General features: G+C 47.9%; 1 protein-coding gene across 2 annotated transcripts; it reads right to left on the bottom strand.

Moving 5' to 3' along the window:
- Nucleotides 1-795: 795 nt before the first annotated feature.
- On the bottom strand, nt 796-25,790 carry ZNF652 (zinc finger protein 652). Of its 2 annotated transcripts, none has more exons than XM_080633591.1 (6): nt 25,498-25,790; nt 9,546-10,694; nt 6,094-6,241; nt 5,459-5,574; nt 4,125-4,269; nt 796-3,677 (listed from the first exon to the last, which is right to left on the bottom strand). In XM_080633591.1, the coding sequence occupies exons 2-6, from the start codon at nt 10,452-10,454 to the stop codon at nt 3,163-3,165; spliced, it is 1,833 nt and encodes a 610-aa protein (XP_080489717.1). In that variant the 5' UTR covers nt 10,455-10,694; nt 25,498-25,790; the 3' UTR covers nt 796-3,162. The 2 variants fall into 2 exon arrangements, with proteins under 2 accessions (XP_080489717.1, XP_080489718.1); XM_080633592.1 differs by lacking the exon at nt 25,498-25,790 and adding an exon at nt 24,311-24,545.
- Between the last annotated feature and the right edge of the window lie 250 nt (nt 25,791-26,040).

The following is a 26,040-nucleotide window of genomic DNA, read 5'->3' as shown; positions in this document are numbered from 1 at the left end:
CAGGATAAAATCCCTATTAAGGACATGTGTGGACCCAAAGGTGGACTTTTCTCCTAGTATCCATAGGAGATGCAAACGCTTGCCTTTATTTAAGGATGGTTTTAATTCTTTTGCCACATCTCCAAGTCTTGGAAGTGTTCAAGGCCAGGTTGGACAGGGCTTGGAGCAACTTCTGCTTAGATCTAACCTGAACTTCCCCTGTTTGAGTTTGAACCCATCACCCCTTGTCCTATCGCTACAGTCCCTGCTGAAGAGGTGCAGTTGGCATCATTTGTCTTTGCTCTTCTTGAAGGAAGTGTTTTAACACCACAAATCAACCCCATTAATTACTCAGTACAGACAAGCTGATACAAACCATCACGCTTGGTTTGTCAGCAGGAGCAGAAAGTCATGAACACACCGGCATAAGCTCCGTAGCGTTGCACCAGCTCTGCAGGAGCTGTGCACATTTAAGCAGAAGCCACAGCAAATCTCATCCTTGAATTTCCTCGGCCTTTTGGAACGCCCGTTTTCCTTTTCCTGCTGGAGTATGGACTTTCTGAGCTATCACATTGCAACGCTTTCAGCCCAGGATCATCTGCTCTTGGTACATTTGTCCCAGATAGTGAGGAGAATCAGTTGACATCATGTCACATCCCGACAGGCTATTAAATGGGCTCGATAGTTTAATCTTCTTCCATAGAAAGGAAGTTGGGAAGTCTCGGAAGGAAAAAGAAACACAACGTGCATCATTGCTGCGAACTAAATAACAGAACAAAACTGTCCCAGATTTTGGAATTCTGAATAGCAGCCTAATACTGGAAATTTATTGAGAAGAAAAATCATTTTGCAAAACTGGAATACAATCCATTGACCAAGGTTATGATTATTATTATTTCCTTTTTGAGCATTTAAAAATCAGTTCATAACAGGCCTGACCAGAAAAGGGTGGCACGACAGAAACGTAGGTTGCAAAGGTGATGTGGAATGCATAGAACCTCCGGGGCGGACCAGCCACAGTAATTACAACAGTCATCATCATTGTGAGTGGGAATTCAGTTCCATAACTGGCTTTTGCTTTTAGAAGGTAGAGGGTGCATATAAATATGATAGAGAAAACATGTAAAAAACCATTGCTTTATTATTCAGGGGGTTCAGCTCAGTCAAAACTGAGGAGGTTTCGTGGCACAAATTGCCCTTTCTAAGTCCTAAAGTTTCCTATGCTTGTTATGAAAAAACCCCAACATGAATGGTAAGGTGGTAGAAAACAGTGAAGACCAGAACATCACCCAAGGAGCTCATTCTCAACAGAGGACCTGGTGTTTCAAAACACTTTGAAGCATTAACCGGGAGGAAGTAACACCAGGAAGAATCCCATCAGCCACAAACCCCCGCTTCATGACCAAGCAGACATGTGGCCTATGAGGATCTCTGGATGTAGTTTGGTGGGATTTAACTCAAAAAGCAGCATGGAAAAGTAGGAATTTTAAGGAAAAGAGGACTTACAGTACATTGCCTTGGGCCTCTGTCTTCAGTGAAGGTGGCAACAAGTTCCTAGCTTGCATAATGCTGCTATATTTAGTTTTAGTTGAAGAGAAATACAAACCCAACAAAATAACAGCTACTCACCGGTTAAACCAGAGACATTTGGCATTCCAGCCCACCAGCCCTGCACTAAACCTGCCATTCCCCCCTCGTTGCCTCCCGGGATTATGGAACAGTGACATGCCTACAATTCCAAGTTTCCTATCCTACAACTGGAAAACTTAGCTTTGCCATAAGTATGACTACGACCCCTAGAAATCATCCCATCATTTTATGCACATTACGTTTATGGGATAGAGCTTCACATGGTACACACACAGTGCTATCAGCATTTCCTCAACAATGCAACTGAAACACCATCGTCTCATTCAAACTTCTCTTCTCACTGTTACAATCAAGCAGTCAGAAACACCCCGTTTCATGATCTCCCTCCATTCCCCTCTCCTAACAACTCCAGGAATTCCAAGAGGCAATCTGAAGAGCAGCAGTGGATGTGATCCCCAACTTCAAATCATACCATGAAAAGCCACTAAACCTGGCTCTCCTCGAGAGAAAAGACGCTTGGCTGATTTGAGGTACTCAATGTCTTCTCTGCTGTCACATCTCTCATTCTCCTGTGACTCTCTATTCCTAAAGCAGCGGGTCCCTGCGTGTAAGGGGCTCCTTTTCTAACCCATCCATACCTCCCAAGAAAACTTGTGCGGTGGGAATATGGTATCCCAATGTCCTTGTCCAAAACTGTGAAAAGGGAAACACAAGGTTGAAAAAGGAATAAACCAAGCCCTACTAAAATAAATTAAAGTCCTTAAATCACCATCACTTTGGAGGCAACCTTTCCAGAGACCTCTTGGGTTCCTTTCTTCTCTGCAGCACCTTTTAAGTTGTATGGTTGTAAGAATAACTTTAACTCTAGAAGCTTTATGCATCTTTTTAAGAATCACATTTTGATGATTATAAAAATTTATCTATTATCCAACATAGGTCCAGCTACACTGAAAAAATTACACCGCTTATTGAAATACATTTCATTTTAGAAACAGACTACTAAATAGGTCTATACAAAAACCTCTAAAATAATTTCTGTAGTAAAATAAAGAGTGTGTTAGGAGAGCTACACAAACAAGACATTTCTGTGTCTTTCTTTATAATGCTCCAATATACCGTGATACGTGGCTGGCTCACTCCACAGCCGGCCCCAAAAGCTGAAAAGAATCCATTACGATACACAGTGATACAATTAATGCTCTGTATTAATCTCACAGCCTTTCCGATTAGTACAAAGGAAAACCAGGCCTGTCTCCTCTTTGAGGAGAAGGCCAGGCTATAAAAGCAAGCATACCTCATCAGCTGATATGAAATTAGAAAATCCCACAAGTCTCAGTATCTGAAATGTAGAAAAGTCACCAGCAAAACGCAAGCGAATGGGGCTGAAGTCCTGTTGGGTCCCGGGTTCAGGGGAGCACTGCTGATCCGAAACAGGATTGCCTCGGTTGGTAACTGATTCAAGGGGTAAAATCGGGACTGTGTGCTGGGGCTAAGAGAAAGACAAGGATCCTCACCAACCAACCCTCTTGGACTGCCAGGAGGGCAGGTTTCCATGTGCATCAATGGGGAAACAGCTGGCAGGGAGCAGAGACGTTAGTGGTGCTGTGCTGAACTGTTCTTTTCTGCCAGGTGTCGCAGAAAGCTGTCCTCACTCTGGCCTCTGTGGTTTAAAGGCTCACTCTTAAAAAGAGCTGGAGGAGGGGGTAAATGAGGGACTGGGGGCACCGGGAGGTGATGTGGATGGTGAGGATGAGGATGTAGGTGAAGGTGTGAATACGGGTGGGGAATGGGGCGCGGAGGAAGCGTGCTGACTGGGTTCAGGTTGATGGGTGGCACTGGGCCAGTGGGTGCGTTCACTACAGCAGGGACCGTGGTGGCAGGAGAGGTCGTGGACAGTGGGATCTGGACAGCAGCGGCCACGGTGACGGGGCTGGTGACACGGAAGCACTTCTCCTTGTGTGCCTTGAGCATGTTGGAGAAGCGAAATCGCTGGCCGCACACGTCACACGGGTAGGGCTTCTCGCCTGTGTGAGTTCTGCGGTGCCTCTTCATGTTTGGGCGGCTGGTGAAGCTCTTGCCACAGATTTCACAGATAAAGGGCTTCTCTCCTGCAAGCAGAGCCAGCAATCAGTGAGGCACAGAACATCTGCTAACCCTTACACTTCAGCACATCTACGCAAACAAACTGCAGCCTACAAAGGCTACTGTGACTGCTGCCTTCAGCAAACAGACACAGCTGCTCCACAGCAGCCCTCAGCCTTTCTGAAATCCTCTCTCACCTTCAGATTTTGATGCATGAGAATCTTCTACAAGGCTTTGGCAAGGGGCTCCTTCAGACCACAGTGAGAAGGAAGTAAGCCTAAGCTCTCATTTTCCCCCACAGTGAATCACAGGACTACAGATCTAAGAGTGAGATAAGGCATGGACCTCTCCTCTCTGATTTTCTAGGTTGGAGAGCAGTGTTGGTCCCAAATTCCAAGCAAGAGAATACAACTGGAAGTACAGGCAAGTTCCTGTCCTGGAGGTACTCGTGCTTTTCCTTGATTAGCTCTTACCAGTGTGTGTTTTCATGTGCTCATCAAAGTACTGTTTCATGTTGAAGTCTTTGCCACACCACTGGCACATGAACTGTTTGTGCCCAATGTGGATGCTCATGTGCGAGCGCAGCTGGTACTTGTACTGAAACCTCTCATCACAGTTCTGCAACAGAAAAACAGCAACCCATGACGCTCAGGCATCACACAGCAGGAAGCAAGGCAGTCAGGGGACAGCACTTTGAACTGACTATGGTAAGGAGTCAAGAATACCTGAACTAGCACACACAGAGACCCTGGGTTTAAATGACGCAGCCAGTAGAATTTGGGCTGTGCTAAGAGGTCTGCTGGCACAGGAGCCTTGGCAAGGAGCGTGGAACAGTCACAACCTTCAGCTGACACAGCTGCTGGCAGCACAGACAGGGTTATGCCAACAGCAAAGTGCTTCTGTTGGCTTAGGATGTCATTTGGAGGTTTTGCTGGACTACAGCAAGCCTCCACTAGAGGACTCTGCTCACCCAGCAAAGCCACCAGCAGCTTCATGGGTCTGGCTTTACAGCTATTATTTATTGCTACGAGGGAGGTCCATTCCTAAGGAGTCTTATTCCCAGGACTACTGTGGCTGCACAACCACCACCAGTACTCGGTGTCCAGCTGGAGCTGTGCCTCATCTGCTGGACAGAGTGAGCCACCAGACCTGCTCTGGAAAGAGGAAGGGCTCTGCACCCCCTGCCTCCATCATGTGATACCCACAAGCATCCCCATCAGGTGACTGAGACATTATCTGCCCCAGACACATGACTGGGTTAGTCTGCCCCACTGGGTCTCCTTCCCCAGGGCAGGCATAAAACAACAATGGCAAAAGTCTGTGAGTGCAGCAGGGAGAGACTTTCTCCCATCCCAGCACACACCTGCTGTAAGAGATGCAAATTCAGAGTCCCAGATCCCAAGGGGTTCACCCTTTGCAGCGCTTCCCACAAGTGAAAGTCCTGCAGTGATTTGTTTTTTCACTGCCGTCTGCTTCAAGTAACAGGGCAGGAAAGGGAGGGTTAATGGCATTTGCATTAGGCTTTGCTATGAACACTGAGGGAAGAGTGGGATTCAAATCTTGCTGTAGTGGGTACTCATTGAGTTAAAACATGAGAGCCAGCAGTTAGAGCAAACCACAGGCATCTCAGGTTGAACGGCTGCATCTCTGCTCTGCTCTCCACAGAGTTTGCCCAGATTTTAAAGGAACTACACCTCAGTTACAAGTCAAGGCAATTGAGTTTCCACCTGAAGTCCCCACTGACAGGGTTACTAAGTTTACACCTTCCTGCTACCGTATCTACACGTATTACCAGTTGGTGCCTCACCTCACATCTGAAAGGTTTCTCTCCAGAATGCTGTAGGGAATGGACTTTGAGAGACATACTGCGTTTGAATGATTTCCCACAGGTTTCACATGTAAATGGCATGTCCTTTGTGTGTGCTGCAACATAACAGTACATTAGACAGGGTCATTCCAATGCAATCTTTTCTCGAACCATTTGCTTTCCTCCAACCACTGAACAGCTTAGAGCTATACACACATAGACACACAGAGATTTTGCTTGCTGCCCAGAACTACGGACTTGAACTTGCTAAGGATAAAGCTCAGAGAACTGAAGTTATTGTATTTCTCCATAAAACAGCAATTAGGAGTTAAGAACCACAAGGGGTGATGGGTTTAAAGTGAACCAGGGGGGAAGTTCAGGTTGGAGATAAGGCACAAGCTCTTCCCTGTGAGGGTGCTGAGGCGCTGGCACAGGGTGCCCATGGAAGCTGTGGCTGCCCCATCCCTGGCAGTGTTCAAGGCCAGGTTGGATAGAGCTTGGAGCAAGCTGCTCTAGTGGAAGCTGTCCCTGCCCATTGCAAGGAATTGGAATTGGATCATCTTAAGGTCTTTTCCAACCCAAACCATTCTATGCTTATGAGGCAGAACGAGCAGAAGCACTGATCAATAACTCACCAACCATATGTTTCCGCACGTGGGCCATGGTGTAGAACTTCTTTTCACAGATCTCACAAGAGAATTTCTTTTCTGCATATCCGTGGACAATCTTGATGTGTTCATGGAGGGACCAGAGCTTCTTGAATGATTTATTACAGGAAACGCACTGAATGAATGGGATAAATAGAAGGAATTCTCAATTAGAAAGATTCAGTAATTCAAGTCAGTGCAGTTAAGCCATGGATCTCCCTCTTGCATAACAAAAAGAAGCCCAAACCAAGTCAAAAGGCTGTGTACTGTCGCAGATTAAGCCTACATTGATTGTTTCAGACTTGAAACAATTACACTAAGAAAAGCCAGCTTGAGCAGGATTGGAGAGGATGGTAACACACTGCATGGTGGTGCCACCTGAAGAGCACTACAGCCACTGCACGAGCTTATTTCCCCAGCACAACAGCACATACAGCTGGATCAGCCCTCAAGGAGCTAACACAGAGAAGACAACTTCACAGGCACTGATGCTGCTGGCTCGGGAGCAAGCCAAACCCGTGGTGTGGGGAGAAGCCAACAGAGGTGGAGGAGGCCACCACCACCACCTTGCCTTTAAACCCATCTGCACGTCCAGCTCTGTCTTTCACAGGAGCACTGTGACCCCTCCAACACACAACACTACTCAGAGCTCTCTCATCTCCTTTCAGCTCTACACAGAAGGCAGCTTCCCTCTTGCAGCTCTTGACCATGTGGACAGCGTGGCACAAAGCAAGTTGTCACCTCCATCTTTGGTGTTCTGACTCTTCATTTATACGGATCAGCAGCACTATAGGCCTAAAACGACACTATGCAAACAGCGCTTGAATCTCTTCTCTGTGATGTCCAGAAAGTCAGCGATGAGCAGGATCCACGCACTCTCACACATCTCTTTTTCCCCCAGTAGCTGGTTCTTGCTAAAGACTTGACAAAAAAAGTCCTTGTAGCAGTCTGAGCACTCCAGCACACCCGAGCTGTGAAGCTTGACAGCAGACACACGTGAGGACATGGAGGCATCTTCATCTTTGACATGAAGAGAAAGGAATTGTGGCTTGTTGGGTGTTGGGGTTTTTGGTGCATCTCCAGTTTTCTGCCTCCCTATCACCCTCCTTCCCTCAAGGTAAGGAGAGCTGCCTGCTGCTCACTGCTGGGCCTTCTGCCAACTCGAGCTGCTTCTTCTCTGCACAGCCACGTTACGCTGCTTCTACAGGGCTTCAATCTCTGCAGGCTTGGAAACCCTGGTACCCCACTCACCGTGCTGATGCCAAGGAGAGACTCTGCATCTAAAAGTACCTACGTGAAGGCATGTGAGGACCAAACTGTAGCCCTTGGGGGGGGGAAAGAAACCCTGGAGAGTAAAGCAATGCTAAGAAATGCTCAAAAAGCTTTGATTTAAGGTAAGCAAACCCTTGGATTGGTCAGTCTACATTTAATTGATGGTCAGCAGCAAGTAATGTAGAATACTGAGTTACTACAGAGAGAGGCTGAGGTGACAAGAGAAATCCTGTGAAGGTGCTCATGTTAAAAGATGAAATCCAGAAATTACCTGGAAAAACAGATATATCCCCTCACTTAGGTGAAAAATACAGAGAGGAGCCACTCATGTTCTTATCAGTTCAATGACCACTCCCATAATGAAACCATTTCTTTCTCCTAGACAAAACTCCATATCCCCCTTCCCACATTAAACCCTGTGTTAACGTAACATGTTCATATCCCCTCACTCCTTTTGCCACGTGTGATAAACCCAAATGAGCAGGCAGCTGGGAACCACATTCCAAATGTCAGGAGAGACAGAAAGACTTGTTGAATACACGCTTATAGTGGGAACTTGAAGATGACCAGCAGTGCTTCAGATTCCCAAATCCTGGAAGTATCTGGGAAGGTTTCTAGACCTGATTCTGCTTGTACTGGGTACAACTGCTACCCTTTCTTCTTACCCTATCACTTCGGGGCCCAGGAATGGAACCCCTCAGCAGCACGTGTGTGCATGGATTACAGGCTCCTTCTCCATTCTATGCCCCGTGTTCCAAATATTCATGAGTTCCTGCTTCAAGTCTAAAGACTGTTATGCTGTGAAAGAGCCACCTGGATGATGGGGCACGGCTGCAATCTGCATTTCAGTGTCCTCTGCACTAAACTTGTGCAGGATTCATTTCAAACCCTGCAAGGACACACTGCAGTGTTGATGTGTTTTGCTAACTAGGCTCGAGACTCATTATCTTATATTCTACTCCTTCCTTCAGTCTTCCTCCTCTGGGCTGAAACATAAGGAAAAACAGCACAATGTTACACAGAGCTGCGTTTGAGTCTTACAGCAAAGAGACACTTCAGCTGTCTCTGCGCAGTGGGAATTGAATCCCAATTCAGTGCAGCATTTAAGCAAACAAGCAACATCTTCAGTCTTGCTGCTAAAACTCACTGGGCAGACAAAGAACTCGCCCAAGCCCTAGGAACTCTCAGCATTTCAGCTGCACAAAAGCTGAGCTCCATGCTGGCAGTGGGATCACTTCAGAAGTAGATGGCAATGCTGTGCCGAGCTTAACAAGGCAAAGCAAGCACGTCTGAATCAGCAGATACAACAACAGTGCCCCCAGTTACATGAGAACACAGATGCCTACGAGCAAAGCACAAGCCACAGATGAATCAGAAACTCTGGAGCTCTTTCCACAACTTAGGACTTTAAAATGGTCCTGTTACGACACAGGCTGCCATTGTTGGATCCAATTAAAAGCTGCAAATCTTCGGGTGACAAAGACCAGAGATCTTTGTGTTATCAGTGAGATTTACTGAGCTTTTTTACACTGGGAAAGGGCCATTAACAGTCTGAGTCACTGAATTCATGCACTGCCGAATGCATACACGAACACCTACTGTCAGTTACCTGTGGGCAGTTGGCTCAGGAGGATTTCCATTGAACACCAGTTCACATCCTGACTTCCCCCGTTGCTTTCTCACCTGCTTGCCTCTCTGCTGTGTCGCACAATTCCAATTCCAAGACCAGCAACGTGCCCCAGAATTCCACTCTCCCTTTGAAATCTTACCTGGCCATGCTCTGTGACTGATTTCAGGACACTGAAACACTGTGCACATTAAAGCTAGCGATAGCTGCAGGCGCTCAGCACCTGAAGGAGGAGGGTTTATCCTGCCAAAGGACTTCACTGCAAACGCACTTGTTTCTTGAGTCTGACATTAGCAGCTTTGTGTTTTCCCCAGCTCGTGGTTAAAGACTACAGTAACTCTGCTACATCAGACGGCAGCTGCACACGCTGCTCCCTGCCATTTACTTCCTTTGGAAGACACCAAAGTGTTGATACGGAGAGACAAGGTCTGGGTCAGAACCTGGTCTGCGCAAAAGATTTCCCCCTCTGCAGTGTCCGCTAGCTTGTATCCAGGGCACGACAGAAGGTTTGGCAATCTGGCAAGCCGGGGAGCAAACCTACCTGGATGTTTTTTTCACAGTCTGTTTGCTGGTGAAGGGACAGCTCACTTTCTAGCACAAATTTCTTCCCACATTTGTCGCAGATCTGCATGCGCCTGTGAGTGACGTTCATGTGCTTCTCCAGGTACCAGCGTGTGTTAAACACCCTGGGGCACTTCTCACAGGTTAAAGTCTCCTTCTCTTCACACTTTGATTTCTGCACAGGTGCCTTGGGCTCCTTTGCAGCTTTCTTCTTACGCCTGGGGTGCTCCACACTCTTTCTACGACCCCTTGTAGGTCTGGGTGATGGGGAAGTTGTGGCTGCTGCAGCAGATGCAGCTCTCCTTGTTCTCCTTTGGGCAACACTAACTTTTTCCACTCTTTTCTCTTTTTTCTTCTGCCTCTCATTTTCCTCATAATCATTACTGTCTTCAGTGGCCTCTTCCCCACTGTCACCCTCCTCTTCCTCACTGCTGGTCTTAAGAACAGCAGTCTCTTTGGACTGGGAGGGGACACCCTTCTCCCCTTTTGATACATTTAATGTTTGGTTGTTAAGGTTTACCTCTACTATAATCTGCTCCCTTTTGTAAGTCACTTCATCTTCCTCCTCTTCTTCCTCCTCAGAGTCCTCAGAGTTTTCTCTATCTTCTTTCACAGCCCGGACCTCTCCTACCGCTCTGTTCTCCCTGAAATATGGCTGCTCCTCTCTTTCATGGAGATGTGGTTTACTCATTTTGCTGTCCACCAACACAGAGTAAGGACTTCCTGACTCTCTCTTGTATACTTTGGTGGACAGATCAAGTTCCTGGCTGGCACCATGATAAAAGGGAGGTGGCACTTGACCACGGCGACTGTCCTCCTGCGCCATCCCTGCTACATGCGCCGCACAGTTTTCAACCAACTGTTGGCATGAATTGGCTGTTTGACTCATTTGGGGGGCCCTGATTCATTGAGCACCTTTAATCCCAGAAAAACCAAGGAAGCAGCTTGAAATCAGGAAGGACTCTCAAGAGCGACGCCTCTTCCATCTACACAGAATGAACACAATAGGATTCTCTGCTGGTGTTGAGCACTGACGTGTAGGTCACAGGATGCTGGTATTATGGCAAGAGCAGAGCAGGAGTAATTATTCTTCTGGAGAAAGTTGCCAAGGAACCGTTGACCATTGTATCTAGAAACGACAACGGAGAAGACAAAGTCACTTAACAATTCAGCCCTAAAATCACCAGCTAATTGTTCTGAGCTTGCAAAACTGGGGCACAACACAGGGTATAGCATCTGTGAGCTCTATCTGCTGGGGGTGGCCTGGCCTATAGCACTGTCCCAAGCAAACCTGGCAGCTTTAGGTACAAAGAAGTGCACCTTTTGTGGGGACCACAAGTGCTGCTGCACTCCTGCGATATGGAACTCAAGGCAATGACTATTGTCCACCACCCCCTGCCTCAAGGCTGAACCAAGATGCTCGCCTGAGCTCCTCCTGGACCCTCAGGAGCACAGGTAGCCCCACTCTACTCCTACAAGGCTCCCCATCAAACCAGGTGCACACCTCCACAGAAACACCTCTTCTCCTCCTGTATCTCCCAAAGGGAGCCCATCCTTCCCCAGGCAGAGGACACATTCCACTGAACAACATTCCATTAACGTAGATATGCATGAAGGATTTCAATGGAGCCATTTTCAACTCACAGCACTAAATCACACGAAGAACACCGTGTCCCCTGCTCCTTTCCACCTCAGAGATCCCTCACGCAGCCCCTTGATTTAAAGCACTTGTTCTTTTGTTTCCTTCTCCCTTCCCCCAGCCACTTATTCCCCAATGCAGGAGCCACACAATATGACACTTGCCCACCTAAATTCCACTTGCAGTTATCCAAGTTGGAATTTGACCAGGACACTGTTACTTCCTCTTGTAAAAACCGCCACGTGATCTCCACTGAATACAAGTGATTGATCTCTCCCATCTCTTTTTCACCAGCACAGTTGCACTTTGGGAGCGCAGCGTTGCAGCAGCAAGGCAAGATTCGGGCTGTGCTGCTCAAATCAGAAACGCGAGTCCTGCCTAAACACCCTGGGCGCTAAACCTGGCACTAGAGGATGCACAAGAGCAGAATCAAGGACAGAGCCTAAGGGACATCCCTTGACTAAAGGGCAGAGAAGGGCCCTAACACAGAAAGTGATGGATTGAGCAGCTGAATACGAGCAAAACTGGAATCTCACTACTGGAATCTGATCAATTCCTTGAGGCTAAGCCCAGCAGGCAGGTATAAATGACTTGGATTGCACAGAATTATAGGGCCGTTTGTATTATTGCTATTCTTGGAGCAACAATAAAAAGCCACCAACATAAAGCAGTCTTACAGATGTGGGTTTTTAGGATAAACCTTCTTCCACATCATATTGAGTTGAAATACCCTTCATGGGGCAAATGCCCTAATTTCCATCCAAATATGTTTTGATACAACTTATATATTCTAAGGGAATTATATATTTTTTTATGTATGTATAAATATATATATTTAAAGGGGGAAAATTGCAGCATTTCCCCTCTTTAAAGTGAATGTAACTGAACAGGAGATGAACCTACCAATGGTCTTGGTGGTCTGGATAATAAAGACTGAACTGTACCCTCCAGCTCTTGGTGAAGTGCTTCGCTGGGGAAAGCAGCAGTCCAGCGTCCAGACACCTGACCAGCAGCTTCAAAGTTCACTAAAACACATTCGGGAATGGTTTTCCAGGCTTCCCAGATGCACTCAGAAAGGGCCTTGAGGATGCCAGACAGCGACCGGCAGCACCGCAACAGCAGCGTCTATTCCCGCTGCTGCGTTCTCCTCCTCGGCAGGGTCTTGGGAGCTTCCCAGTTCCAGAGGTGAGGCAGGAAGAAGCCAAGACGCAGCTGAGCCAGGAACTACGTGGAGATGGGCTGTTACCATTGGCTTGTGATCACAAGTAATATCCCGATGGGAAAACTAGTAAATAATAAACTAAACCGGTTGTGATTGCAAGCCAGCATTAACAACCCCAGAGCTAGGAAGGCCCTTGGAAAGCAGTGGGCATGAGGAAATCCAGGTTAGCCTTTCCCTTAAAACTCCAGGAGTTATTCAGCAGCTCAGAAATATCCCTGTGTCATGGAGAAAACGATACCTGATTATTCCCTCGGCACATCAAGCATCACTCTCGAGGTGCAGGAGTCAATCAGGAAAGGCTGCTGCCAGAGAGCCAGGAAAAGCACAAGAACCAGCATGAAAAGGAACTTTTTACCTTCACCCCCATTTCTTGCATGGCAAAATACCCTCTTTCCGTGCCCTGCCATCATTTCACCCCTGCTCAGCTCAGGAATATTCTGTGTAACCAAGCCCTTTGTACAAGCACAGTCCCACTTCAAAGGGAGAACAACAAAAGGGGTTCTTGGGAGTTATCAAAGCTGTTTGGCCTCAAAACCACTTCACTCTGCAGCATCAGTAACCTACTTTCGCTCTGAATGCACCGCCTGCCCCCTCAAGGGACCTGAGCTTTCGAACAACAGGAGTTAACAGCTGGCAAAGCAAAGCCCTCCTTAGCCATGGAATACAAGCAGCACACACGGATTTGCTGGTGGTTCCAAGGCAGCTCTGCCCCAAATATTGGCATGGCTTATTTTGGGGAGTTTCTCATCCCAAATGGAAGATGCAGTATTTGGATGCTTTCATTTTTGCTTGGTTTTTAAAGGTGAATCTGCCTTTTTCAAAGCTGCTGGATGGCCGGAGCTCACACAATGAATTCCAGCCCCGCAACTAAAGGGAGCAATGCAGGTTGTGGTTAACATAGAGAAAGATACACAGTTTAAAAGCCCTTTTCGAAGCTTACCAAGACCTAAACCTGAGGAGTAACTGTATTAGGGGCACAGAATGAGCTTGTGAGCTACACGCAACACTAACCAAAGGTCATACAAGGAAGTCCTGCAAGCCTACAGGCTGAGGACATTGGGGCTGCTCAGCCTGGAGAAGAGAAGCTGCGTGGAGACCTCAGAGCAGCTCCCAGTGTCTGAAGGGGGCTACAGGGATGCTGAAGATGGGCTCTTCATCAGGGACTGGAGCCGCAGGACAAGGGGTGATGGGTTCAAACTGAACCAGGGGAAGTTCAGGTTGGAGATACGGAAGAAGCTCTTCCCTGTGAGAGTGCTGAGGCGCTGGCCCAGGGTGCCCAGAGAAGCTGTGGCTGCCCCATCCCTGGCAGTGCTCAAGGCCAGGTTGGACACAGGGGCTTGGAGCAAGCTGCTCCAGTGGAAGGTGTCCCTGCCCGTGGCAGGGCTTGGAGCTGGGTGAGTTTTAAGGTCCCTTCCAACCCAAACAGTCTGGGATGCTATGAAACATTATAGGCTCCAACCCAGAGAAGAAAAGTACAACCAACTTGCAGACAGATGTGTAGGTGGAGGAAGCACGTGTATGTGGGAGCAACACTGCATGCGATGCTTGTGCTGCTTCTACAGAAAAACCACATTTCTTCACGTTATCTGTCCTAAAAATAGACCCGTTTGTAGCAGAGAGCACGGAGTGCAATTACCTGCCCCAGCTGTGACTCAGGAGATGCCCCGAAATCACACCCAGCAAGTATGATGCACTCAGAGGTTAATGACTTTGTATTCCATGCCCTCACCTGGCCCTCAGAGAGGGGCTGGCCGCCTGGCCTTTACACCTAACCTGGGCCAAGGCCGGAGGATTTGACTCCTGGCAAGCACCCACTCCAGGCAGACACTGATGTACAGGATAAAAGCAGCTTCTCCCCGCTTTGGTACCCAGTGGAGTGCTTGCACAGTCATGTCTGCACTCCTGTGAGCCCCCGAGCCCAGCACAGCCTACACAGGGTCACTGAACCACTCACTGGATGGTGCTGGTGGCTCCATGCAAGGGCAGAAGCAGCACTTGGGGACAGTGGCCTGATGGCTGATCTCTGCTTTTAAACCATCTGAACTGCTGCCCATGCAAAAGTTATCAATATTAGCTCTGAAGATGGTCAGACTCTGCTCTAATCCACTCTGCTGTAGGTTGGCAAGTGCAGCAGCATTGCAGGCACAAGAGTGATCTGTCTGCCGACACAAAGACAGCTCTGTATGGATTTATTGCTTAGTTAACATCTGGAAGTTCTCCTGCTCTTCCCAGATAGCCATAACCACCAGAAAATTCCTTCAAAAATGCCCATGCTTCAATTCACACATCAGTGGCATTTGCTTGGGTTTTACACACACCAGAAGGAAAAGAGAGGAGGGAGGGTAAGAACTTGGGCCCTTCCTGCAGCTCACATATGTACATGAAAAGTGAGTATGAGAGACTGCAGCAGTCAATGCCCAACACTAAAAATGCATTAAGTTATGACCCACCCATTATCTTCCTGCTCTGCTCTAACAGAGCCCTTCAAGCCAGGCACAGGATAGAACTGTTTGGTTCTATTTACCAGCCTCTTGGACTAGATTTTGCTCCCATCCTAGTACAGTCAGAAGTGCTCTCAACCTTAACAAACCTCACAAGACATCAAGACAAACTTAGGTCTCCAAAAGGCTACAGTGTGTGTGGATCTGAGCCACCGCTAACACTGCAGCGCTGAAACACCACACACCATCACAAGCATCCCAACCTATCTGAGGCTTCCTTGACAACACAAGACCTGTGCTTCCCCTCTTAAGAGCCCACCGATCTCCCTTTAAAGCAGCTTTTTAAACGGATATGAGAGGCAATGCAAGGAAAGGACAGATTTTGCCACTCTGCCATGTAGGTGCATTGATCACTACACATAAACCCAAGTTCAATCGTTCATTGATTGCCTGAAGATGCTCCAAACATCTTGAAATGCTCTTTTCCATAAGACAAGACTCCAGTTAGAATAAGAAAAGCCTCAGAACTGCTGTAGTTAAAGGCAATGCCTTTCTGCATATGCATGAACTACCTGAAGCTCTGAAGGATCCTGAATGCCTTTTGGTTGGAAGCTACAATCCAGCAGCTCCATTAAGTCCTGGGGCAACCAGATTTGCCCACAGTTTAGGAGCCATGAAACCCCATGTGCATAAAGCAACAATTTACATTAGTCAAGCTAATGCACCAGTTACTACCTAGCCAAGTAGTTCTGAAGATGCTACACTTAGGAGTGAGGCAGCAGGTGCAGGCTGGGGAGACGAATGCAATAGAGCTCCAACACTGTGCCAGGCCTGGCTACCACCCGTTTCCAACCAACATCCCTGCTGCCTTTCTACTCAGCAGGAAGGGACTTCCAGTACAGCTAAAGGCTGTGTGCATTCAGAATGCAAGAGCAGTTCAACCCCTGCAAAAGAGCAGCATCTTTTTAGGTTAAACGCTTTCACACCTACTCCTCACATTATTTGGGTGCAGACGCATTAGAACTCTGATCAATTGATAAACTGGCACGTGTTCATTCGAAAGGCTGATAAGAGAAAGCATCATTCTGGGGAGTATAAACGTAGAGATAAGGGTGTGATTTTTCACTTGGCTTCTGTTAATATCCATCAGCCTTACTCATTAATCAACTTCATCAGCAGACAGGATAGAAATACAAGAAAATCCCTCAGAAAAAGATCTTTTTCATTGCAGAGCTACAATTTAGCTTGACGCATACTGCCCAACATAAAGTTCTGCTGTGTTGCCCCTAAAGAGATCAAAACATCAACGCTTTCTCACTACAGTCCTCAGGCAATGTGAATTCCGAACAGCGCATCAGCAAGCAAGAACTAGAGGTGCAGCGTGACAATACTGTGCTTGGCTAAGCCCAGTCACCTGCAGTTCAACACACGAGCAGGGGGTTCAGAGCACATAAAAAGCAGCTTTAAGTCTGAAGAACAGGTGCACGAACCAGAATTCCAGGCCCAGCGATTCCAGTTAGTGGGAAAACACATCTGGCCCAAGTTACATCATGTCAGCGGATAGTAATCAGGACTATAACACAAGAGGGAAGTATTTAGATCCTGGTACAATCATTCCTTTCTTGTGCATCTCAGCTGCTTTATATGCAACCCCCCTGAAAATATGTTCTGAAGTGGTGAGGTTCCTCTCAGACAGAGAGGCACTCAGCACATCCTGCCCCGTTTTGCATTTCTATGCTCAGTACTCAAGGCTGCCTTTGCCCATGTCAATGCAAACTAAAATCACTGCCTGCTACTAAGGATCTGCTCTGCCATCTGCGAGACACCCAGGGCCAGCTTGGAACACCCACCGAGGAGACATCTCTACCTGGTTCCCGCTCAGAGGAGCTACAAAGGAAAGTAGGGAAGAGCAATCCTAGCTGCTGTGTCAGGCACACACTTGGGAATACAGTGTCCACATGGCAAGAGGCTGTTGGGAAACAGCATTCCCAATCCCTGTGAAAAGCAAAAGTGAGCACTCTTTTCTTTCCAGTTCTCTGGAAACTGATTTTCCCATCAACTCCTAGGATTTTCCCATCAACTCCTAGGAAAGATGAGCCGTACAATGGTGTATGGCACTGGGGCTTGTCTGCTGCTGGAACCGAAGCGATGCCACATGTTTGGGTACCATCCATTGGCTCAAATGGATTCGCCTCGGTCCAAGCAAGCAAAGCGACATGCACATCATAAAGCCCAACAACACCGGCAGCGACTGCAAGTGTAGCAGCAAGGCTTGGCAGGGAAACAAAAGAGTGGGGAGTGAATACATCCAGGTCCATTGTCCAGGGGCTGAAGTATGTCTGGCGAGGTGAGACATGACAGCCTGAAGATGCAGGCCAGCACCTACACTGTTCCATCTTCCACTTACTGTTTTTGACCATTCCTAACATAATCTATGAGAGGTATCTTGCTAACTCAGCAGGTGACATATCTGCACTGTATGGAGCTGACTATCTGCCTGTAAGTATTTAACAGCCTAACGGAAAATGAAGCAGAGTGTATTCCCAATCCCAGGAAAACGCCTTGGAGAATATCCTGCAGCTAAAACACAGAAACCAGGATCAAAAACTTGCAGGCTTTTTCCATTTCTTCAGCTGAATTCTTTGCCTGTACCCAGAAATGTGGCTTGAGGGACAAAGGCTTCCAAAGCAGGGATTTCCAGAGCTGGGAATCTGGAATTTTTTCAAGCATTACCTCCAGTTGAGGATGTTGCCATTGTGGAATTCTGAAGCATTCGAATCCCTCAGCTTTTGCTATAAGCCAAAGGCTTTCTATTGCCTATCAACTGGTTTTAGATATGAGAACCATAAACCTCAACATTTTCCTTTTACTAAGCAAAAGCATCTTGAAGAGCTCTAATACACAATGATACACACTCAAATTAAGAGTCTAAGCCCTCCCTATTACCTTAAACATACAAAAACTCAACTCCTGTGTCTGACCTAGGAACTTCCCAGGATTCAGATCTATTGTTGTCTCCCATCTCTATCTCTCAATGCAAGAAACTGAAAGCAAGATTAAATCAAATGCAGGAGGTTAGCACTCAGCAGTTGCCATTCACATGTATGCACCTTTTACATGTATGACTTCGATAACTTAAGGACACATCTACGAAACAAAAAAGCTTTATATGACCACATCAACTGCCCCTTCAAACCTGTAGACTCATCACAGTGTGTGTCAGAAGTTCAAAGCTACCCACTGCCACAATACTGAAGGGCAATTGTTTCACCCATCAGCCTATTCCTTGTTCCAAATCACTTTTCATTGCCCAGATTTCTTCTCCTTCAGTGGCAAGATTCCCCTTTGCTTTAAAAACTCTTCCTTCCACCATTATCTGCTCCCATAGTTGAAGACTAATAACAACCGCACTAAGATTTTAAACCATCCATTAATACTCATAGATGCCAGCAGTGACCTTATTAAACATCACTAACTTACTCTACGGTTGTAAATGACTGCACTAACCATGGAGGCTACACCCAAAGCCAGCTGGAAGCAAAAAGGAAACTATCATCAAGATCTTTACCTGTGTTTCCCCAAAGGTAGCATCTGGCTTCCCAGGGAGGAGGAGTGGAGAAAGAGGCCCTCGATGTGTATCTGTGTCTCTGAATATGTAAATACAGATCAGCTAAGAGAGAAAATGTAAATGGTCCCGCTGCATAGCCAAACGGCCAGGTAGAACTTCCACCTGGGATGTTTGCTCTGCAGAAGAGGGTTTTCCTCTGTTTAATGCAGAGCTTTTATATCCAGGATCCTAGAATCCTTCCCTCCTCTCCTAGCAAGCTCTAAAGGAGACCTTTGCAGGATGTAGAAGAGAGGGAACAACCAAGTCTTGTGTTTTTAATACAGACTCATACAATCAGCCAGGTTGGAAAAGCCCTTTAGGATCATCAAGTCCAACCTTTACCCCAGCACTGCCAAGTCCATCACTAACCCATGGCACTGGGGTTCAGCTTAAGAAAACTCAGAGACAGGTTCACTTCTTTGCTTACAGCTCTGTGCTGGCCAGCCTGTACTACACACACAGCCCAGCACGTAACGTGCTCCTGGAGCATTCCTCTTTCACACTGTGTACACTACATAGTGAACTACATACACATCTGAGCAGAGAGCGTGATGGTACACACACACTTTAGAGCCCCTCAGTCACAGTTCAATGGAGCTTTTAAAGCCCATTTTGATTCATTGCCAGGTGACCACTTTATCCTAAAGAAAAGAAAAAAACCCTTAAATATTTGGGGGTTTTGCTGAGAATTGTGTGTAGCAGAAGACAAAAAAGGTTTGAAACAGCAAAATCTCCTTTGGCTTCCGGAAGCGTGAATTTGATCTCTCCAAACTCAAGTTTGCTCTTCTCACATCATTGGAATGTGCTTACGGATAGGTTTAAACCCTCTCCATGTTCTCAGGCAGATCATTTTGATTCTGAAACCAGCAACAAGTTTGGATAAAGCTCCCTAGCAACAAAAGAGCTGCACCACTGCCCTCTGCGCAGTGGCGGATGCACCAGTGGTGGATGCACCACTCTCACCATGGTAAATCAGCACCAGGAGCCTTCCTTCCCTGGGCTTCTCTTAGTGCCTCCTCCTCTCACACTGCCCACACAAACACACCTGCAGTGGCCTGGAGAGTTTGTTTTGTAACTTCAAGCAGCATTTTAACTACTGCATTGCCAAGCAGCAGCACTGGGATGAAGCCCAGCCTCGTGGTTAGTATGAGGTTGAGGTGTGTGTTCATGCACGCACAAAGCACCGGCACAGGTTTAGGTAATCCACTGTTGACAAAGTCTAAATGTGCCAATACCAAAACCCTTACTATTGTGTTTCTTCTTACACAATGTCACCACGCTCCTGTAAACCCTGTGTAACTGTTTGGTATCGTTATCTCCCAATAGCGATTACCATCCTTGTTTTGAGCTCCTGAATCTTCCCAAACAGCACACACGCAGTTCGTTTTAGATGCGCAATGGACACTTCGGGGAAAATGGAACATCTCGCTGCTCTGATACTTAATTTAACGAAGCACATTTAACAACACACAAATATATCAGCTACTAAGAAACACAGAACAAGTAAGGATACTTCAGTGGAACTCCTGCCTGCGCATACCCTCCCTCTGCAAGTAGAAACTACAGTCAGCGTTCTCCCTGGAGGTACCAGAGTTAGACGTGGAGATGGAAAGCTGCTCAGCAAGTCCATGCGTGATCAGGACAGGCACTGTTCCACAACAGGAGCTCCTTTCAACCTCCACAGGTCTTAACAGTTGTGATTCTCAGCCATAAATACTCTTCCCACCGATACAGTGGATTCTATTCCCAGTTTTTCCTCTAATTCAGTACGCAGCTATGGACATCTTATCTCTCTTTGTATTTAGATTTCCTTCTGGGCAAAGTGAGGACAATTATCAGTTGAGGCCAAAGTTACTTGTTCGTTTTAATCTGATCTAAGGCTGCGTGGCTGCCAAAAGAGGCAGTACACTTTCCCTGTTTATATGCCAACACCAGCATTCTTATGATTGCAAGGCAAGATGCCTTGGGAAATCAGTCTGCCTGGAAAATAACCATTCCTTGGGATAATTTTTCAGCTGGATCAGCTCTCTGAACCACCTCACGGAGCATTTTCATCACTACTACTAGCATACTATAACCCAAACTCAACAATCTCTCTTTAAGAACAGCAGTATCAGTGTCAGAGGCTTCAAGTCAAATCCACATCTTGGCAAAGGTCTGAGCAGTGTCACAGAAACCACGTCAGGACCTACTCAGTGGCACACGAATTCCAGGTCTCAGCAATGAGATGCAGCCAGAAATGAGAGGGAAAACACTTCAAGATTGAAGAAAAGCCACCCAAACCTTTTTTAGTCCCTCTTTTCAAAAAGGAACAACAATTCCTTAACTTCCTAAGCAAGACAAGGAATAGCAGCTCAGTAAGATTGGGGTTATTTGTGCAAAGGGAGGGTGAGAAGGGAAAAAGAGCATCCATTGGCAGCAAGGATAATTTACTTCACCTTCATGTCTGAATTCAAAGTGCTTGGAATGTGGGATAACAGAAGCACAGGAGAGATGACGTCAAATGATTTTATAGCACCAGAAATGGGCTAAGTAGAAGGCGGGATCCTTCATCAAGAAACCTGCAGGTTAGAAAAGCTATGAAAGTCTAAAAGAGGCCTCGTTTGCCTGAGCCTTTCACACTGCAGTCAGCATGGCATTTCCTCAAGCAGGTTTGGTCCAGTGAGTGTGAGATGAATGATTCAAGACACGCACGTTACAATAAAGCAACCTGAAGATGCTCAGCAGCCATTCTCACTATGACACGACATGAAGATTTATCAGGATGATACGTTTCCATGCTAAAGGCTTCTGGAGTCACATCTATAGACCACAACTTGTATTTCCATTGCTGAGCCTACTGGTGTCACAGTGCAATAAACACCAACGTGAGTCCCTCATCAAGCGACATGCATGTCACAAACATGGGAAATCAAACACAGTGCATGGCACTTAACAGGGAACTTGGAGAACGTACACAAAGTATACCAAGGAACGGCAATGCATCTGAGCCCATCTTGTGGGAGAAACACCTCAGATTTGCTAGCATGGAAGAGAAATAAGAAGGGAAAATTACTGGAGTCAAGGCTGGAGCTGCCATTATTGGATGGGACAGTGTTAGAGAGGACAGAACCAGAAAACCTACAGAAAGCCACGCAGGAAGGAGAGCTGCTGCTTTAAAACATACGTGGCCAAAATCTCTGCATCAACTGGAAAATACCAATACTCCTGCTTGGCAAATGGCCAGAAATATCCCAGTGACACAGCTAATTCCCAGTACCCGCTCCGTGCTGGGGCAGTGGACACTTAACAGCAGTCAGGCTTTTCACTAATAAGAACCTACCTTCTCCCATTAAAATCCACAGTTGTCACCGGCTGTGATTTGTCTGCAGACAACGCTATTAAGACCCATTCCTTAATTCCTTTTTCATCACATAAGCACTAAAAAGGCTTAAATAAGCATGACCTGCAAGGAACCGTGGCGCTTGGAACAGATTTGTAGTGTCTTCCACCAGACCAGCCAGCAGAAAAGCCAAGTCCTAGTGAGCTTTCTGCACCTGCAAGGTTCAGCCAGGCTCCAACGCAAATATTTGTGACTGCTCGTGTACAGCATTCCCATAAAAGAAGGGACGTGGATCAATGGATGCTTGTCTGTAAACTGTCCGCTATAAGACTTTCTGCTTGTAAAATCAGAACAAGTCCACCACTTTATCCTACCAGGCTGTCTGCCTTCACAGCGCTACCACAAATACTCCTCCAAAACTCCAGCTGGAAAACGCGCTGCTCGCTTGTACGTAGTACCTGGGACGGAATGAAACTGGCTTCACAGGTTTTGTCTCAATGTTGACAGGGATCCTAACGGCAGCAACCTTCACGCAGGTCTTTTCTTCCATATTACCTTCCTAAAGTCACTTCTCCACAGAAAGAATCAAGTTTCAAAACTCAGGAATACACCAGAGAGGGAGGCAGCACAAAGTGCTGGTAGTTGCTTAGCATAGCTAAATGTTTCTCTAGAGTGAAAACTACCAGTCTGAAACCTCCTCAGGGAAGGGTGTCTGAAAGTGTCAAGGAAACTAATGCAAGCTGCTTGTGTTAATGAGTTTAAGCTGCTGGCACCAGAGCTACTGCCAGAGTTTCACTCCCTATGCAATTGTTTTTCAGGAGGGAGGAGCAACCTCAAAATCACCCATTGGAGATCACTTGGAAAATGAAGCTTTTGCACAGGTACTGTGGAAATGAGACACTGGAAGCTCAGGTTGTAACGAAGGTTTCACCCATGCTGGGAATGTCTGTTATGATTCCACTGGTTATGAGCTGCATGGATTCTACTTAAGAGCTCTAAACAAACCCCCCCCCCCCCCCACTTTCCGAACCACTGGAAAGGAAGATCCTGCAAAGGCCCAAGATGGGCTACGGTCTGGTGTGTCATCTACTCACACTTCACTCACTTCTAAGCTTAGGTGTTCAAACAAGAGTTTGCAACTTCAAGAAGAAGCAGCCAAGCTCTGGATCTGGTAGGGAGAGCGCTGTACCACAGCAGGGCACATTCAGAGATCAGCTGCTCTGTGCTGTAGGAATTTAACCAGGAGAACGGTTGTAAGATACTCTAATACAATAATAAAGCACAGAAGGAGGTTGTTAGAGAATATCTCCATCTTCTCAACCGGTTGGCACTTCCTTCCAATGACATCTCTCTTTGTTGTGGGGTCAGAAAGAAATCTATTCTTTGATAAGAAGAGTGCCACAGAGAAATAGGTCACTGACGACACAGTTTTGCAACCACCTTAAACATACCTATGCCTGTCTCAAACATGCTGTTGGTAAACCACTCTTCATTAGGCACTGATATGACACAGGAGATCCAAGACTGGAAGATGGGATCTTGCTTACAGAAACTATCTGTTTAATGCAGTTGGACCAAGTTGGGTGGTTGCAGTTGGGTGGTATGACACCAGAAACAGTTCTGTTTGACCTATACTGCTTGTACCTATAAAGACTTCTCATGTGTAGACGAAACTGCACCTCCAAGCCTGAAACTTCCACGTTCTATGATTCCAGCAGAGAGAATAAAACCAGAGCATCCCAATATCCTGCACTTGCACCAGAACCTGACAAACTGCTTCTGTAATTTAGCCCTTAGATACAGAACCCCTGAAGAATTTACTCTCCAGAAAACATCAGTTAAAGGCTTCCTGTATCAGTATTAGACAAGAATAATAACATCATAATGTAAGTAAGTCCTTTACAACAAATTCATAATAGGTAAAATGCCAAATTCTCTTTCGATCATGTCAATATTGGAAAGGGTTTTTTTTTACAAACAATACAAATGCTAAGTCATGAAACATTTACATGAAATCTCTGTTCCTGCAGCTAAACCTGAAGGCTCTATAGATCCCAGTCACCAATTGCTTCCTTAGAGAAACCAAATGCCTTCAGGAGTTTGCTCTTTTTCTTTCACACATGCACTCTGAAGCAGCTTGCAAAATTTCCACCCCTCAACTACACGTTTACACTGACTTTACTCTGTATCTGCACTTGATTATTGAGATCTCAATTTAAGCACTGGCTGCCTGGGACAGGGATGGGGCTGTTCACTCATTGAGCAAACCAACCAAACTACAAGTGCCTGATTAATCGCTACAAAGCAGGAAAAAATCCATCTCACAGGCAGGCAGAAAGGCAGATAAAGGGGCTTCAGACAGACAGTGACGAGAACACCAGATGCATGTAAAGGATGCAAATTACCATCAAACCCCAGCTCCTTTTAAACTGACATTTTGCAACTCCACAGCCCTTTTAACACGAGCAGCGTCCACAGCCTCGCATCTACAAGACCCATTTCACTCATACCCACCAGGCACCTCCAGAGGAAGAGCCCCCAACTTCCAGCAGGGAACAATCAAGCTGCAGTCTTGGCAAACCAAGGTGCACCCGGCCAGGCTTCACAAATCAATGCTCCCCCGTTGCACCTCCTTTATTCAGCGCACACACACACATCCCGCACTGTCCTTCTCCTGATTCACCGCGCATACACCACTGTCAACAAAGCATGTGCCAGTTGCCATTCCCAGAACAATACCGCTCAGGTCATCCCCTGGAAAGAGAAAAACGCACATTCCTCACATCCTTTATGTCTACGGCACTTCCCTTGCTTCGACTTCAATCACTGCTGCTGCACAAGATGCCAAAACTCTGCTGTGATTAAAGATACTCACACAATTACTATTAAGTCGGCAGAGATATGCTATCTTGAAGCAGATCTTCTCATTCTAACAATACCTGCACCGAGACACCCACAGGACCCAAAGTTGCACAGAAGGTAGTTAAAAACCAAACCCAAACCCCAAACCCTAGGGCGCACACACCACTGCATCTGTCCTGCGAGCAAAGGGGAAGGCACCTCAGCAAAAGACTAAAGAAAAGATAAAACATCAAGGGTTTACGTCTAGGTTTTCCTCTTCACACGCCCAGCCCCTGAACCTGCAGCAGTTTAAAGGTAATACAGCGCTCCCTTACCCACCCAGCGACAAGTCCAGTCCCGGCAGCATGCACAACTGCGGACCGGGCACCGCCGCGGCTGCACCCCCGGCAAGTGACAAGGAGGAAGGCGAGGGCTGCGGGCGTCCCCGCATCTCCGTGCGCCGCTGCCGGGAGGCGGCTGAAGGCCAGGGCAGGAGGAAGCGCGGTGTGGGAAGGCAGCGGGGCTGTCCCTGGCTCGCTCGGCGCCGCTCACCTTCCCTCCCCTCCCCAGGCAGGTGGCACAGCCCCTTCCCAGCGGGAAGCCCCGGCGGCCCCCGGCAGCATTCCTCCGCCGCCCGCTCCCCTCCTCCCGCGGGGGCTCCCCCGGCTGCACTCTGCTCCCGCCGGGGGCCAGGCCCGGCGCTTACCCCCCCCCCAGTCCTTCCAGGCCGGGAGGCGGCTCTACCCCGCTCCCTCCGTCACCCACCCCCGGGCTGGGCCTAGCGCTGCTCGGCGGCTGCAGCCAGGCCCGAGGAAAGGAGGGAAAGGGGATCCCCAGCCGAGCGGGCGGCCTGCACTCACCCAGGCCGATCCCCGCAGGGCCGCCCCCGCCACCTTCCATGCCGGGCGGCGAGGGACGGGGAGGGAGGGGGGAGTACGGGCGAGGCGGCGGAGGGAGGGTGGCGGAGGAGGCGAGGCGGGAGGGCGGAGGGCAGGGCGGCCGGGCCCTCCCTCCCTGTCCCTCCGCTCGGCCCCCTCAGCCGCCGCCGCGGCGCTCGCAGTGGCCGCTGCGCCGGGCTCCGGCCCAGGCCCCGCCGCCGGGGCCGCGGCTCCCGCTCGCGCTCCCCTCCTCCTCCTCCACCTCCTCCTCCTCCGCCGCCGCCGCCGCAGCGCTACGTGGCCGCCGTCAGTCTCGCGACTCCGCCGCGCGCACGCGCGCGCGGGGGCGCGCCCGGGTGCGTGTGATGGGGGGGGAAGGTGGTTGGCGCGCGCGGGGAGGGAAGGGAGGGGACGGGGGGACACCCATAGGCTGAGGGGAGCGCGGCCCGCGCGCATGCGCAGTCAGGCTTTGCCTCGCTCCCACCTCCCCGCTGCTCACCTCCGGCAGCAGCGGGGCCGCAGGTG

Source organism: Psittacula echo, assembly GCF_963264785.1.
Source record: "Psittacula echo genome assembly, chromosome: 23".
NCBI classification, from domain to species: Eukaryota; Metazoa; Chordata; class Aves; order Psittaciformes; family Psittacidae; genus Psittacula; species Psittacula echo.
The sequence above is the reverse complement of the archived record's forward strand: the minus strand, read 5'-3'. Positions and strand labels throughout refer to the sequence as shown.

Excerpts from the sequence above, each read along its gene's own strand:
- ZNF652 (XM_080633591.1), bottom strand. The coding sequence starts at position 10,454 with ATGAGTCAAACAGCCAATTCATGCCAACAGTTGGTTGAAAACTGTGCG. Across the intron at positions 6,242-9,545 it reads ACTGTGAAAAAAACATCCAG|TGCGTTTCCTGTAATAAATC; the intron begins GTAGGTTTGCTC and ends CCATTCATTCAG. Across the intron at positions 5,575-6,093 it reads CGTGCGGAAACATATGGTTG|CACACACAAAGGACATGCCA; the intron begins GTGAGTTATTGA and ends GTTATGTTGCAG.